The following is a 15,538-nucleotide window of genomic DNA, read 5'->3' as shown; positions in this document are numbered from 1 at the left end:
AATCATTTCAATTCCTCTAGCTTGTTTCCATATTGTGACACACGCTCTATCATTAACAAATTCACCCAAGCATATTGTCCATTGTTCATTGCTATACCATCTAGAAATGGCATCAAACGAATTTCCATAAACTGCAGAGACAAAGGCAGCAAAAGTTTGTTGTCTTGCCAGTGCTCGTCTCATTAAAAAAAGCAAAGTTAGCATTCTCGCATCAGATGTTAATTACCTGAGGCTTTGTCGCAGAGAGCTTGAGGAGCGAAGCCAGAGACAGACTCGGGTCATATCCGACTCTGCCTGGATCCCTAACAGCAACACATTGTCTGCTTGCATCACGTCACCTGTCGCTGCTCCTCCCCGATCCACACTCATCTCACTAGCCCTGGAGAGTTACACACAATAACACTGTCTAACTGAGCATTTGTATGTGTGTGTGTGTGTGTGTGTGTGTGTGTGTGTTTCTCCTTGTCTTTCAGGGAGCCACTGGGCCTAAGGGTGACAAGGTAAGTGTCTGGATCAGTGAGCTGGGGAGGTGATTTCTAGGTTCCCCGAAGCAGTGAGAATGTGTGTGTGGAGGGAACGATGGATAGGAGGAGTAATGTTTAGAGCGACCGTCTGTACGCACAGTGATGTGTCCACCCTGGAGACTCAAACAGACGCATAAGTCTGACAGAAGAGTTTGACAGTGCTGAAAAAGTTAAAAATGCCCTCGAGCTAAAACAGGGCTATTAATTGGTGAATATAACAGCTGTCATCTGTAATCTGACAACATCACCGAGTATCAAAGAGAAAGGAAATGTGCGTGAGGGAGATGAGAAAGAGAGACCTCGATAGAAAAGCCCTGGAAATACTTCATTCTTTAATGTCTTCTGTTGTCTCCCAGACTAATTTGTCTAAACACAGAGGAAAGTGGCAGCTGATATCAAATGATGCATATTCTTCCTAAGTGTGATGAAGTGCTCTGTCATTCCTGTTTAGTGCCAGGATAGAATTTTACAGCAGAACCTTTTGTAATTTCGACATCATGTCATGTTGCAACACAATTTAACGTGTGCGTGCACACGTGTTGGGACCATAACCCAACAACATAATTTAATATAGTTAACTAAAAATCAAACTGAAACTAAAATTTAAATAAAATATATAAAATATGAATTTATCTAGTTGCCAAGGCAAAAAATCTTATTTTAATTTAGTTTAATATCATGTACTAGAATAACTATATAGACATATGGGGGAATTTTTTATTTTTTTTAATACTAAATTTAAAAAACAAATAAATAAATAAATCATAAAATATCTAACTAAAATGAAAATGGGAAAAAAAACTGATTGAAAATATTAGTAAAAACTATAATAGTACAGGTATCTTAATGATACTGCTTGGTGTTGTAATAAGGGAATTATCACTAAAATTATTCCAAATACTAATTGGTTTGACCTGTTTTTAACTATATTTATACTTCTCAACTGTCAAATGTCATTACATTAAAACATTATTATTATTATTATTATTATATTTTAAATTGTCACAAGTTCATTTTATTATTTGTTATTGTTATTATTAATGATAAATCGGTATGCATTCATTTATTAATAATAATATATATTTTTTGTTGTTGTAGTCTAAATGGTTTAGTTATTGTCAAAAAGCAAAAATGAAACAAAAATAAAAATGGATATTGTTACTAGAAACAAATGTATTCTGAATTATATTCATAAATGTTATATATCTTAGTTTTACTGAGTTGTGATGCTCTCTTTTAGTGTAGGTTGAATATATTTCATTTAAATAAATCATTTGTTCCAATAAGCAAACTACTAGCAACATAAAAACCATTCAGAATACTTTAGCAACCACATAGCATCACCCTGGAAACAGGCTAAACTAGTTGTGGCAGTTTACTCAGAAAATGTCCAACTCACTGTGACCAAATTGTTTTTTTCTGCATCGTAGGGTGAACCAGGAGAGTGCAACTGTTTGAATTATATGTTCCCTGGAACTGGCGGACCTGTGAGCTATTGCTTTATTTCATTGTTGTTAATCAGGAGGACATTAGCACACTCTCACATATAAACACTCAAAGAATTTGGGCTATTAAACATAACCTTTTAAATCATGAGGCCTGTTGTCATTCACAGAACTGAATTTGATTACTCTTTTCTTGCAGGGGGTCCCAGGTGGTGAGAGCAGGTGGCAGCCTGGTCCTCAGGTCTGACATCCTTTTTCACTCTCCCTTCTGCTGCTTAAATCGCTGCATTTTGAGAAGTTCGTAAAGAAAAAAAAAAAAAAAAACTAGCAATTACAATAGGGTTTCAGTGCTACATAAAAAGAAATCTGAGAGTGATTGTGACTCTTTTAATGAGTAATGAATGACCATCTTCTTACTTTACTCATGTGCTTAATGTGCCTTAGGGGCCTCCTGGACCACCGGGCCCTCCAGGTCTCCCAGGACTCCAAGGTTTTACAGGATTCCCCGGCCCACAGGTGAGTATGAAACAGATGGCATCAGGGCGTACCTTTGCTTTTTCTCTCTGTTCCTCCATCCTGCTCTCTTTGTGGGGCTTCTGTATCGGGAAGGCCTGCATGGGTAACTCTGGGCTTGAACTAAAGCATATTTAAATGCACCGATAATGTTTACATTTAAAACGTATGTTAATTTAGCAAATAATGTTTAATGCCTAAAGCTGCCATCAATTAAATGTAATGTAATGTAAATGTAATGTCATGTAATTGTAATGTAGTTTGTAAAAAAGCGCTATATTAAAAAATTGCTGTTAAATTTGCACGCTTTAAATGGGCTTCTGGTATTTGTGGATAGTGCCGTGTGATGTGCTTTGTTAATGGCTGTGCTTTTAAAAGTTAATGTAAAGTAAATGTAAATATTAATGTAGATTCTAAATCTAAAGCATTAATGTATAGTTAAAATGCTGCGCAAAAATATCAATTAAATGTAATCTCAATTAAATAAGTAGTTGGCGATCATGCTGCTTTTTTCTTTTTAAAAACCATGCAGAAGCTCACTGTGAGGTTGCTGTATTTAATTCAAGTCAATTTGATATCTTTATAAGTTATATTTTAGATATACAATGGTAATTATGATGGTATTTAAGCCCATCATCATTTAATTCACCCAGATAAACTGGCAATTTTGCTTCTGCATAATCTCACCGTGAGCACTGAGTGGTCTTTAACCTGGTGTTGTGTTGATTTCCCAAGCCTCAGAAGAGCTGAGATTAAAAAATAGACAGAGAAAGGCAAGAAAAAAATGTAAATGTCTACTTCGAGCTGGAACACAAACCAGGAGAGGGTCCAGGGCTTTGGCTACTTTCCCTCTGCCCCGCTGGAGAAGGAGGTGTCCAGATTGTGGCCACAGGCTAAACCAATTCAACCTCAGTTCCTTCTTACAGGGTATCCCTGGCAACGATGGCATACCAGGGAAACCGGGACAACCCGGCCAAGCAGTGAGTAACCAGACAGGGGGAGGAGCTTTATTACAATATATAAACACAGAGCAAGGATCCTGGTTGGTCGACTTCTGCGTTAGAAGGGGAGTGGTTCGGGCCTCCTTTAAAATGGTGCAGGGAGACGAAGGTGATTCACGAGGACATCAGCAACTTTTTTATAATACTAAAAAGAACCAATAAGCATGCAAGGATTTTAACTCGGCACTCCGTGAGGCATCTCTGTTGTCCTTTATGGCCTCCAAAGGTCCCATTACCCTTTCAGAGTTAACTCACTGTCTCCAAGGCTGTGTAATGGTAAACACTGCCATTGTGTTGAGTTACGGTTAGGGCAGCCATTACTGTGAGTGATGTTCCGTACAGAAAGAGCCATTAGATTTTTGGTTGAAAGCAGGATTTCGGCATTAATGGCCTCGTCTCTTCACACGAATATTGTCTCAGCTGGCTAAAGGCCCATCCTGAAATCAGAGCTCCGGGCTTCCAGCCTGCAGCAGAAATTTGGCCGGACTTCAGTCCCAGGCTTCTTTGCTCCGCTTCTATCGGCAGACTCCGACCACCGAGTTCTTCCAGAGCACAATCAGATCTAAACCATGTTATTCTTTTAACTCTCGTTCGCCAACTTTCGAGAAAAAAACCCAGCAAACAACTTAATCCCAAAGCTAGTTTATTAATACACAAATTAATTCTGTACTATAGCGCCAAAAACACTAAATAGTTCAATTAAATAAGAGTAACGAATAACATTAGAAATTCAAAGGGTTCTTTTAAAAAACTAAAAGTGCAAACGGTGACCAATTTCCATATTAAAACCGTAATTACAGTAGATTAATTGGATGGCATAAGGTGGAATGAAGCCACTTTACTGAGATGTGGAGAGCCCAAACCAGCCAGTAGTGAGAGGAGATGACGTACTTGAAGCACATCTGTATCTACCTTTAAGAGCATCTGAGAGCCGCTCTCATATTCGGTCAAGTTCTCTGGTTTAACTGTAGTTAGAGTAATATTTCAGTCCTCTATACAAAAAGGGCCAAGCGCATATAAAATATATTGGTTCGAGTTGAAGTGGAATTTGAGTTGAATTTTTAAAAATGCTTTAAAATACTTTGTTACATACTCCACGTATAAGGTTCCTTGTCACATTGTGGGTGTTGAACAATGAAGTTTTGTTTTTTGTCCTTCTGAAAGTCTTTTGTGCTCTGAAACTAATGCTTTTTAAGGTAGGATGTGAAAGTAACTTCTTATCCATGCTGTAAATGGCCAGCTTGCACAATATTTTTAACCAAAATTAATTATATTTTCATTTACATGTTTATGGATGCAATTAGTCAGTAAACTGTTTTGAAATGACAGCATAATAAATAATTGTAGCATAATGTGAAATAATTTATCATGTTAAATTCATGGGGGTTTTTTTTCCTGAATAATTTCATGCAAAATTGTTCCATTATTAAAATTAGATTTTTGTTATTAATGACATAATGAGATCATAACTTTCAAAGCAATGCTTTTTAAAATACGTTTTAGTGTACTGCATTGCATTGGTCTCACTTTCTTCTGAAATTCTGATGATAATCACACATTAATTAAGCTGTTGTGAAGTGAAAAGGTGTTTTTGATGCAGTTACCATGACTGAATGTCTCCTCCATCTTGCAGCCTCCCGTTTTACTGCCTCAGGATTCAGCTTCCACAGACAAGGTAAGCAATGTATCTGTTTTAACTACACATGTTCAACTTATCTCTCTCTCTCTTTCTTTGACATTATTAGTATGCAAATGCAAGGCAACACTGGTATTATCTGGTAATATAATGTGTACAGAAACTTACACATTAGCATTGTTGGTGTGGTGTGGTGTGAATAAATATTCATTTTTCTATTCTGCCGCCAATATTATGCACATACGACAGCAAGACATCTATGCAATGCATGCGTTTTCATTTGGAAGATGGAATTTTAGTGCAGGGGTCTTCAACCTTTTTGAGGCCAAGAACCCCATGGTGGATAGAGAGATGAAGCAGGAAACCCCTGTTGCATATCGCATATTGCAATCGAGTACCTGGCATATTTCATATGTATTCAACCATATTAATGTTTATGATTCATGGTGAAGCTATAAAAAATGTATTTATTTATTCAAACTGCCATTCAAATGTTTGGGATTGATAAGAATTACATTTAAAAACATCTGCTTACCCCAAGGGCATCCAAGATGTAGGTGACTTTGTTTCTCATCCAATTTTCATTTTTGGGTGAACTATCCCGTTAAATATCATTTTAAAACATAATTTATTCCAAATCTGAGTTCTCGGCAGCCATAACTCCAGTCTTAAATCTCACATGATGCTTCAGAAATCATTCTAATATATTAATTTGGTGAAGCATTTATTATTATCAGTGATACCAGTTGTGCTGCTTGATATTTTTGTGGAAACCATAATGTATCCTTGGTAAATAAAAATATATGTTTTTAAATTCTTACTGATCCCAAATGTTTGAACAAACGTGTATTTATGTAAAGGAACAAAATTAAGCTTCTTAACTCTATTTATCTCAATGTTAATTTAATATTGCATCCTTTGCAGCATAAATACATTTGTGCCAAAAATTAGTTTGAGCTAACCAATTATTTTAGAGCATTATTAGTTTTAGAGCATTATACGTTTTAAAACATTTGCTCATGTTTGATGTTGAAAAATACATTTAAAAGACATTTGGCAGATGCACTTAAGATGTTTAAAACTTTGTTTAGATGTTTATCAGATGTATGTATAAATATTAGACACTTAAAGCGTAATTTCTTATCTTTTCATAATCTTTCTTCACCAATGTTTTAATGATAAATGTGTGCTGTTTGAGCAGAAGAATATATCTGATCAGAGTTGGTTTGAAAATCACTTATTTTGCCAACCCTAGTGTTTTGGCTTTGAAACCTTTTACATTCTTTGAGCTGAGGTTATTTACAGGAAGCATTCCTGCTCTATCAAGCTGGAATGTGAGAGCATAGTTTTTACTGTTAACAAAATATCCTGTTTAAATTTCACACAACTTCCTCAGTCTGTCTGTGTCTGCTTACTCTTCAATGCAGCAATACTATTCACTTGTAACTGCATGCAGATGCTGTGTTTTTATTGTTCATTTGCTTTTGCAGTGAGTACACATGTGTTTGTGTCATGTGTATGCTTCACTGTAGGAGGGTTGTGGAGATTGCTCCACAGGCTTACCAGGTGTGCCTGGCGTGGTTGGTGCTAAGGGCGAGAAGGGAGATCAGGGCAAGCCTGGGGTTGTACCCTCAGAAGGATGCGAACGGGTGAGAGGGATGATGGATGATTGGTATTAGACAGGGTGTGGGTTTGTGTTGATAACATTGATTTGTTCACTTGTTTTATGCTTTCTGTTTGGCATACTGTTTGATTTCTACAGTAGTTTTGCACATGCTAGAACATGTAGTACTAAACCTACTAAATCTCTATGATCAACTTTACAGTGTCAAGAGAAGCTGCAGAAGGAAGAAACACCACGTGTGCCTGTAAGTTTGTGGACCGATTGGTTAATGCTCCTTTTACACTCACATTAAACAGTGACAGGGAAGCTTCCCAAGCTACAATCTACTCATAATGTTAAATAGTTAAACTACAGTAATAGCTACCATATTTACATTCAAGCTATTTAAGTGAGTAAATATATCACTAGATTTTTTTTTATTTATTTTTTCGGCATTTTGCTGTATTGATCTGATAAAAATAATGAATATCTTAATTAGGATGACAGGATTAAAAACAAATACGTTTAATTTAAAAAATAATAATAATATTAGTTCTATAAAGTTAATGTTTAAAAGTAAAATATTTAGTTAATTGTTGCTAAATACTTTACTTAAAATGATTCAGGCTGTTATAAAAATGTTTATTTGTATGTGTGTGTGTGTGTATATATATATATATATATATGATTTAAAATACATTTATTTCATACTAAGTTTACTTCAAACCATTAACATGTTTATTGACATATCACTTAAGACTTACTAATATAAAAATATAATTCAACTTTATTTGGAGTATTTCTTTATTGCACAATGAACATTTCTGGACATTATGCCTAAAATGTGTTTTAATATCACTATTAATAAGTCTTTAGATGCAAGATATTTAAAGTGTACCTGAAGTATACTAGCAATAGTTCCAGTTTAGAACAATCAAATATACTTCAGTATATATTTAGTTGGACTTCAGCACTACTTCTGCACAATTTAAGTGCATTAAGCACAAAATTAGTTGTTTCAATTCAACAGGCTTTATGTATACCAGTTTAGTATACTAAAAGTGCAATTGCAGCCAGGGTATTTTTATTGAGCACATAAATATGTAAATGTATTCATATTACGCTTAGTACAAAATAAATGCATTTCAAATACATTTTAGTATATATTTTCCACTAGGGGAGCTACTGTCATGGTATTGAAAATGATATTATTTGTGCATCTTTTCAAATTGTGTAAGCATGATAATCCTGATTGCAACCCTTCATGTCTGCTCAATGTTTTTAGACAAGTAACAGTGGTCAGTTCGTTGGTGCACCAGGGATGCCTGGATTACCAGGGACCCCAGGGGTCAAAGGAGAGCCGGTGAGAGATCTTGTTGAGTTTCATTACTACCAGTGCCTATCAGAGAGGATGCAAGAGCTCTGCTGCATACTAACTGTTGCATCACTAACAACACAATACTTAAAGAGGTCATATGACATTGCTAAAAAGAACATTATTTTGTGTATTTGGTGTAATGCAATGTGTTTATGCGGTTTAAGGTTAAAAAAACACATTATTTTCCACATACTGTACATTATAGTTGCTCCTCTATGCTCCGCCTTTCTGAAACATGCCGATTTTTACAAAGCTCATCGTTCTGAGAAGCGAGGTGTGCTCTGATTGGCCAGCTATCCAGTGCATTGTGATTGGGCGAATACCTCAAGCGTGAGACGGAAATGTTATGGCCCTTACCGTATTGTGATGCATGTCCCGGCTCGACGACACAAAAACAATAAAACCCATTATAAACGAGGCATTTGTTGCATCCAGTGGGGACATAATTACTGATTATAATGACTTATACTGTCTTTTTACGTGTCGTGTTGCATCATACCGCATAAACATTACCATGTCTGCATTTGTGATCGGAGAAACTACAAACAACAAGCACTACTCTACACAGCTCCAAACTCGCATTTGAATCGTCAGTGGCAAATACTTTAAATAAGAAAACATACTTACAGGCTGTGAGTCAGCAGCGCCAGACTGTCCTTGCAAAGTTGTAATTGCCCCACTTTATAGAAACAGCCTTTGTGCAAGCCAGCATTGTAGGCTAATCTTCCAGCTTCAGGAAATAGTCCTCTGTAGAATGCGCTGCACACACTCTAATATTTGGGTTGAACTGTTCTGGAACAGTGTTGTAAATACAGCTTAACCACTGATTTCTAGTTTTGTCCTCTTTTGGAAGCCCAAACAAAGTACTTTCGCTTTCACAACGAAACACAGCATCTCCAGGACATGGCGCCGGCGGCAGCAACAATACTACAGCGAGAATAATAGTTCTGCCTTCTCTCTTTTCTATAAATTTGAACAGTGTTTTGCAAATCTCCCCACATCGTGACGTAGACATGTGGGGGCGTGTTTGAATCAGCCGTTTTAGGAGGGCATGGTCGAGTCTTAACTTTTATGAAGAATATCTCTTTTGTTTTTAGACTTTAGTCTTTGCAAAATCAGGGATCTTATCTATGCACAAACAGCTTGTAACACTCCAAAGAGATAGGAAAACTTGAAATCGCGTCATATGACCCCTTTAAATATTATAAGCCAATATACAGTATATATAGCACACTCAAATTCTATTATTCTACCCTCAATTCTATCCCAGATTTGTGTTATCAGAGGCTTAGGAATAATCTGAAAAGGTGGTGGACACATTTATAAAACCTTATCATCTTGGCTCATGAATATTAATTATGTGATGTAATGTTTGTCCAGTTGGTGTAACTGATTTGCTGGAAGACAAATAGGTGGGCGCTCGGCATTATAGGATTACTTCACACTGCCTTCACGTTCATTCAGTCCACTGCTGATGCAACCGGTTGGCAGAGACTTCTGCCTGGTCTTAGTCATTGTCGTCAGCCACTATTTATTTCAAAACAGAATCAAAACAAACATTTTGATTCAACATAGAACTTGCTCCACATATAAATGCATTGTTTTCTATGTCTGAAGTGGTATTTAGGTATATTTACACAGACTGTTTAGAGGTGGTGTGAATGCATTTACACTGCAATTAGAATTACATAAATAATGCTATGAGATTGATGGGTTTTAAATGGGTTTAGAAATGAATATTGAACTAGCTGATTTGTTCAGAAATGAAGCAAGTTATTGTCCTTATGAATGGGTCACTGAATCATTGGTTCACTCAATTCGTTCAGAACCATGGATTTATTCAGTAATGAAACAGCTGGGTTTTCCACCCAGAAATCACAACTGTTCTTTTGCGGCTTTGTTTGAATCTATTTAGGTTGGCAAAATTGAGCAAAAACAAACAATATTATAACACAATATTAACTGTTAATTGAACTGCTATAAATAAATTTTAACAATTTTTTTATATTATATGTATATTTATATAGATATATAGATATCGATATATAGATATAGATTATTATATAGCCCCAGTTATAATGCTATATGCAATATAACATTATCCTTGTCTCTGTTCATTGTAGGGTCCTAGAGGTGAGCGAGGACCTTCTGGTCTTTCTGGAACCCCGGTAAATTTCTATGTTGCTTTGCATGTTATGCTCCAGATTGTCTCCATTTCTATCAGGATTGCCTTTTTAGCCTTCTTTTCTTAGAAACTGAGACAGAGTGACCCCAGATGGCTTACAGTCTATATCATATAGAGACAATCCAATGCTGAGCACTTCTTTCAGAAGTACAGCAAACAGTAAACTGTTCTGCATGACTTCATTTAGTCACTAGCATTTAATCCCACAATGCATTGTTTGTTTGCATAATCAAATTTCTTTTAGGTTCAGTGTTTTCAGTTAGAATGGACCAATAAGGGAGAACAGTGTTTTTATTACTCTTTGCTGTGAGGTTAGAGAGGCCCCTACTGTTTTGGCTCAGAATTACATAATGCTTTCCAAAATAGTCCCAAACCTGCGTCTAATCTAATTTCAACATGTAAATGAGAGTTAAGACTTTGTGCCCATTTAAACTTGTGTGCACTGGCTGGGGAGGGTTCTTTTTTAGTTTTTGGAAAGAAATGAATGCTTTTTGTTTTCACTTTTTGATTTCACGAATATCAACTACAAAGGATTCCAGGTCAATAACCTCCTCAACCCTCACTAGCGTATTTGCATCAATCACTACTCGGAAAACAAAAAGCAACAAACTCACTGAAACCCATTGAACGTTGATCGTGATCCACTTGTGTAGTGGACCACAAAATAGTTTTTCGGTGTTCAATTCTGTTGAATAGTACAGTTTTGTCACACTTTATTAGTAGCAAGTATTCAGAACCAAGTAAAACAGGCTGCATGACTATGAGAAAGGAAGAAGAATTTTGGAATGCATGTGTGACAGGTTTGCTTTTGTTTGTTTCTTGTTTTTGTCCGATATAAAGGAATATATTTCTAACTGTTGCTCTCTTATTATCATTCTTTTATAGGGCAATATTGGTTTCCCTGGTCCTCAAGGTCCTCCTGGACTTTCTGTAAGTCAAAGCATGCCAACTCACGATCAGCTCAGACAAACACTGATGTTTAATTACCTCAGAAAACCAGCACATCCTCTCTCGTGCGCCACATGGAAAGCCATGACAGATAAATAAAACTGTACTGTTGTGGTGCTTGTTCAATTATCTCTCCATAGCCATTGTGTATGTGCTGCTGACAGGTTATTTTGCAGCGTCTTGAACAGCATGTTTTAGCAGAGGTTTGGGCTTACTGATGAATTGAGTTTGAGCCAGAATGGATTTTATTTGAATGTTGTCCAGCTTTATGCTTTGTGAGCTTTATCTGACTTTCTTTAATTAGCTTCAATCTAATCTGTTTGAAACAACAAACTCAGCAGTGTAGATTGTGTGCATTTTGTTTTCTTTTCCTATTAGCATGGAAAAACAGAAAATAAAGATTTACAGTAGGCCAATGTTTTCCAAATTGAAATTTCCTGTGGAATTGATCTGCTAATAGAATATTATTTAGCTGAACCGCTGAGGAGACTGTACAGTCAGCAAGATTCAGGAAAATAACAGAACGACATTGGCAAAAGAGACAGCAAGTGGAGGGATACTTTTTTCTTTTTTTTCTTATTATTTAAAGATGAAGACAAATACCCCCTCTTCTATTTCCGTTTAATGTGCAGAGACAACTGTAAGTGAGCTATTGTTAAGTTCCTGAAGAGTCTAAACACTGGCTCTGTGACAAACTTTGTTTGTTGGAGTGGTCCGACATGTCAAAGTCTGGCTCAACCAGTGATGTGAGTTTAGAATAGAACTGCTTTCATAAATCATTCTTAAATTAAATTAAAGTTAAACCAGTGAGATCAAATACACCTGCTGGACATGGAAATGCATTTAATTATATAACGCGCAAGAAGCAGATCTGAGACTTTTAAACCTGCTGCCGGCAACTCTTAAATTCATTATTATTATTTATGCAGTTTTATTTTTCTTAAGGGAAAGTCTTTATGATGTAGAAATCCATTTGTCCTTGACCTTGCTGAAAAATCCTCACCAAAAAAAAAAAAAAAAGTTTTCTTCCCACAGGGTGCAAATTTACTTTTTAGTTTTTCTCAGTCGATTTTATCGAAGGTCAATGCATTTAGAAAAAGTAAAAGATTTTTAGTATGAGAACGGTCTGTCTGGGAATATTATTTCGTTACTGTTTCGATCTCTATGTTAACTGCTTAAAGAGCATTGACCTTCATTTAGGAAAATGTATCGAATCGAGTAAAATTTGTAAACCGTTAAGTGATGTATCTATGCAGGATGCATTTACTAAAGGATTATCCAATATGAGATTCAGCTCAGGTCCATGCCTTTTTCATTATGCATGCAGTAGCTAATAGGCATGTTTTGTCCCGTGACTATTAAGGTAAAAACAATAAAAACAATAATTCTGCATCATTTGTCTGTTCCTGGAATACAGATGGCAGGAAAGAAGGATTCATTAATTCATTCCCTTACTTTCAGCCTTCGCTTAGAAAATAAATGTCAGGCTTTGGCAGGTGTATTAACTGTTTTGTTTTGCTGTTAAGGTCACAATGATGTGAAATGGAAGGCTGTAAAAACAAGTATCCTCCAGCAAGAAATTGAATATAGTATTTATTTTGCATGTGGCAGATAGTTATAAAATGCTTTATTTGCATTTTTGCTGGCTGTGTCACTAATGCCTTTTTTAATCATAGGGTCAACAAGGTCAAAGAGGGACAGATGGACTTCCAGGACAGAAAGGTGAACAGGTGAGTAACTCAAGAATATATACTAAAAAGGAGCCCGTGACAGTTTGCTATATTATTGAGATACTTTTATTATTTTAACAAAGGGTCCATCAGGAAATCCTGGCTATCCTGGAACCATGGGGCCTCCTGGACTTCCTGTAAGTGGTAGTAACATTTTGCTCAATTGACCAGACGCAGAAAAAAATAATTAAATGAATGTTTTGTGCTAAATGTTTGATTGGTGGGTTAAAATCATTATGTTTTGTTTTCCAGGGCCTTAAAGGAGAGCGTGGCAGTCCAGGAACCGCAGGGCAGAAAGGAGATTCGGTAACAATGCACTCTTTAAACAATGTTAAACTTCCAGTATCCAGATCATCCATTTTTAATGGGATCTGACTATTTTATGTTAGTAATTTTGTCATTTATTTGATCAAAATACAGTAAAAACGGTTATTTTGTGAAAGAATACAACACAAAGTATATTAAAATAGAAAACCGTTTATTTTTTACACTGTTTTTATAAAGGGTCCACCAGGATCTGCAGGTTATCAAGGACCAGTTGGCCCTGCGGTGAGTAAACATCCAGTTTTAATGCCTTTATTTTTTTCTGCTACACTTATATAGACTCTTACCTGTAGTCATGACCCTCAACTGCACTTCACTACTTTTATCATTAGGTTTTTCAAAACAAACCCTTAATTTTTATCTTGGATGGCTGATAACCATGCACGGTATATATGTTAGAAGCCAGATTCCCTTTTATATTTTCTTTGTGAGTAATAACTCTCAGATCAAACAAACAAGTTTCAAACGTTTTGTAGATTCATTGTGAAAACTTTTTTGTTCTCTCCTTTGATTGTATTTCTAACAAAGATTCTACATTGTTCTAAAAAACTGTGAGAGTTTGTGTTGTTAAAAAACATATGTTTGCTTGACTGGCAGGGTGCTAAAGGGGAAGCTGGAACAGCGGGACCCGTGGGACCAAAGGGAAATCAGGTTTGAAAGCATGTTACTGATATATTAACAGCAATTGTTCTCTTATGTTTCTATGTTTCTATATATGTCATATCTCTTGATATCCCATTCTCATGATACCTTATTCTTTGATATTACACTATGTAGAGCAAGATGTTCTTTGCATTTTCAAATTTACAAGCCCAAGATCTAAGAAGTGTGCTAAACATATACCTGTTTTTTTTCCCCCTGGAAAATAAATATTTATAACATTGTGTATTTACTCAATAAATTCCCATTGCTACATCTTCACTTTGTTGTTGTAATTACAATTTGCAGTGCGCATAATAACAGTTCTTGCATCTTTTGTTTACAGGGCTTCCAAGGATCCCAAGGATTCCCAGGACAACCGGTGGGACTTCAGTCATTATCAGTCATCTTTCAGTCATAATTTCCCCTACTGTTTCAAGCTAAAATGTATCACATTATAGAAGTGAAATGGATTCCAAAATGCAATTTATTTGGACTTTAATTCTGAAATAAGCCTCATTTCTCTGAATATGCTAATGGAATAAGCCAGATGTCTTACTGTTGCCTTCATGTCTCCAGGGTCCTCCAGGTTTCCCAGGAAAAGCAGGTCCTCCGGGCCCTCCGGGACAACAAGCTGAGAAGGCAAGTGACAGTATTATAATGCCTGAACATGCATTGATAAATTAAATTATAAATAAAGTGACATTCCTCGCTCGTGCTGGAAACAAATCCTTACATGAGCAATGACATTTGATAAATGACTCATCATTTGCATTCATATGCATTATCACTTATGGTCACTTTCACAAACAAGCACTATGACATACCATGCTTAGTAGTCATAAAATGGCTTGATTTGTGGATTTTAGATGCTTCTCTATCATGCACTTACCCTTACTTTACCTACTCCCATAGGGTGGTGCTGGAGTTCAGGGCCCACAGGGACCCACAGGTCCCCCAGGATCTCCCGGGTCCCCAGGCATGCCTGTGAGTCTCAGAATCCTCTAGATCGTCAAACTTAATTAGGGTTGCATCTAAACTCTTCAGGGCTGTGTCCCTCCAGGAACTGAGTTTGACACCCCTGCTCTAGATAGGCTGAATGTCTGCTATAAAAGGTGTCTATCTAGTGTCTGTACACAATTAAAACTTTCACAAAGTAATCATATTGTTTTACATGTTGTCTTTGTTTAAAGGGACCACCTGGAATGGAAGGGCTTGATGGCAAAGATGGAAAAACAGGTTTAAGGGTCAGAAAAGATAAAAATACTATTACCACACATATTATATTATTTTATATTATTATAATATATATATATATATATAATTTGTATCTCCATTTCTATCTTATTTTCAGTTTTTACTATTTCTAACTGTGTTTTATTCTCACAATTTAACAGGGTGAACCAGGAGTGCCTGGCCCTGCTGGACCCAGGGGAATGCCGGTATTAACCGTGCCATATTTTCTTTCTTCTATTTCACTTTCCAAGTTCTTTGTAGATTTTATCAGTGACACATGAATACCAAAATCAACAGTTGGAACAAAGACTGAAACAAAGAACAAAGTCAACTTTAATTAGGCATCTCCAAGGAGGAGCTTGACTTGACTTTTCTC

General features: G+C 36.2%; 1 protein-coding gene across 2 annotated transcripts in view; it reads left to right on the top strand.

The window, feature by feature from the left end:
• LOC306847626 (uncharacterized protein) overlaps positions 1-15,538 on the top strand; it is a 79,057-nt gene that overhangs the window by 55,327 nt on the left and 8,192 nt on the right. Inside the window, exons 38-58 of one of the 2 annotated variants that reach the window (XM_079381673.1) lie at positions 474-500; positions 1,955-2,011; positions 2,169-2,210; positions 2,414-2,485; positions 3,409-3,462; positions 5,117-5,158; positions 6,652-6,768; positions 6,946-6,987; positions 8,008-8,085; positions 10,224-10,268; positions 11,171-11,215; positions 12,910-12,963; positions 13,047-13,100; positions 13,216-13,269; positions 13,468-13,512; positions 13,885-13,938; positions 14,273-14,308; positions 14,506-14,568; positions 14,842-14,913; positions 15,120-15,173; positions 15,324-15,368. In XM_079381673.1, coding sequence (XP_079237799.1) covers positions 474-500; positions 1,955-2,011; positions 2,169-2,210; positions 2,414-2,485; positions 3,409-3,462; positions 5,117-5,158; positions 6,652-6,768; positions 6,946-6,987; positions 8,008-8,085; positions 10,224-10,268; positions 11,171-11,215; positions 12,910-12,963; positions 13,047-13,100; positions 13,216-13,269; positions 13,468-13,512; positions 13,885-13,938; positions 14,273-14,308; positions 14,506-14,568; positions 14,842-14,913; positions 15,120-15,173; positions 15,324-15,368 — 1,152 coding nt within the window. The remainder of the gene's footprint in view (positions 1-473; positions 501-1,954; positions 2,012-2,168; positions 2,211-2,413; positions 2,486-3,408; positions 3,463-5,116; positions 5,159-6,651; positions 6,769-6,945; positions 6,988-8,007; positions 8,086-10,223; positions 10,269-11,170; positions 11,216-12,909; positions 12,964-13,046; positions 13,101-13,215; positions 13,270-13,467; positions 13,513-13,884; positions 13,939-14,272; positions 14,309-14,505; positions 14,569-14,841; positions 14,914-15,119; positions 15,174-15,323; positions 15,369-15,538) is intronic. The other variant, XM_079381674.1, reaches the window with a different exon arrangement.

Source organism: Barbus barbus (assembly GCF_936440315.1).
Source record: "Barbus barbus genome assembly, chromosome: 27".
Lineage (NCBI taxonomy): Eukaryota > Metazoa > Chordata > Actinopteri > Cypriniformes > Cyprinidae > Barbus > Barbus barbus.
The sequence above is the reverse complement of the archived record's forward strand: the minus strand, read 5'-3'. Positions and strand labels throughout refer to the sequence as shown.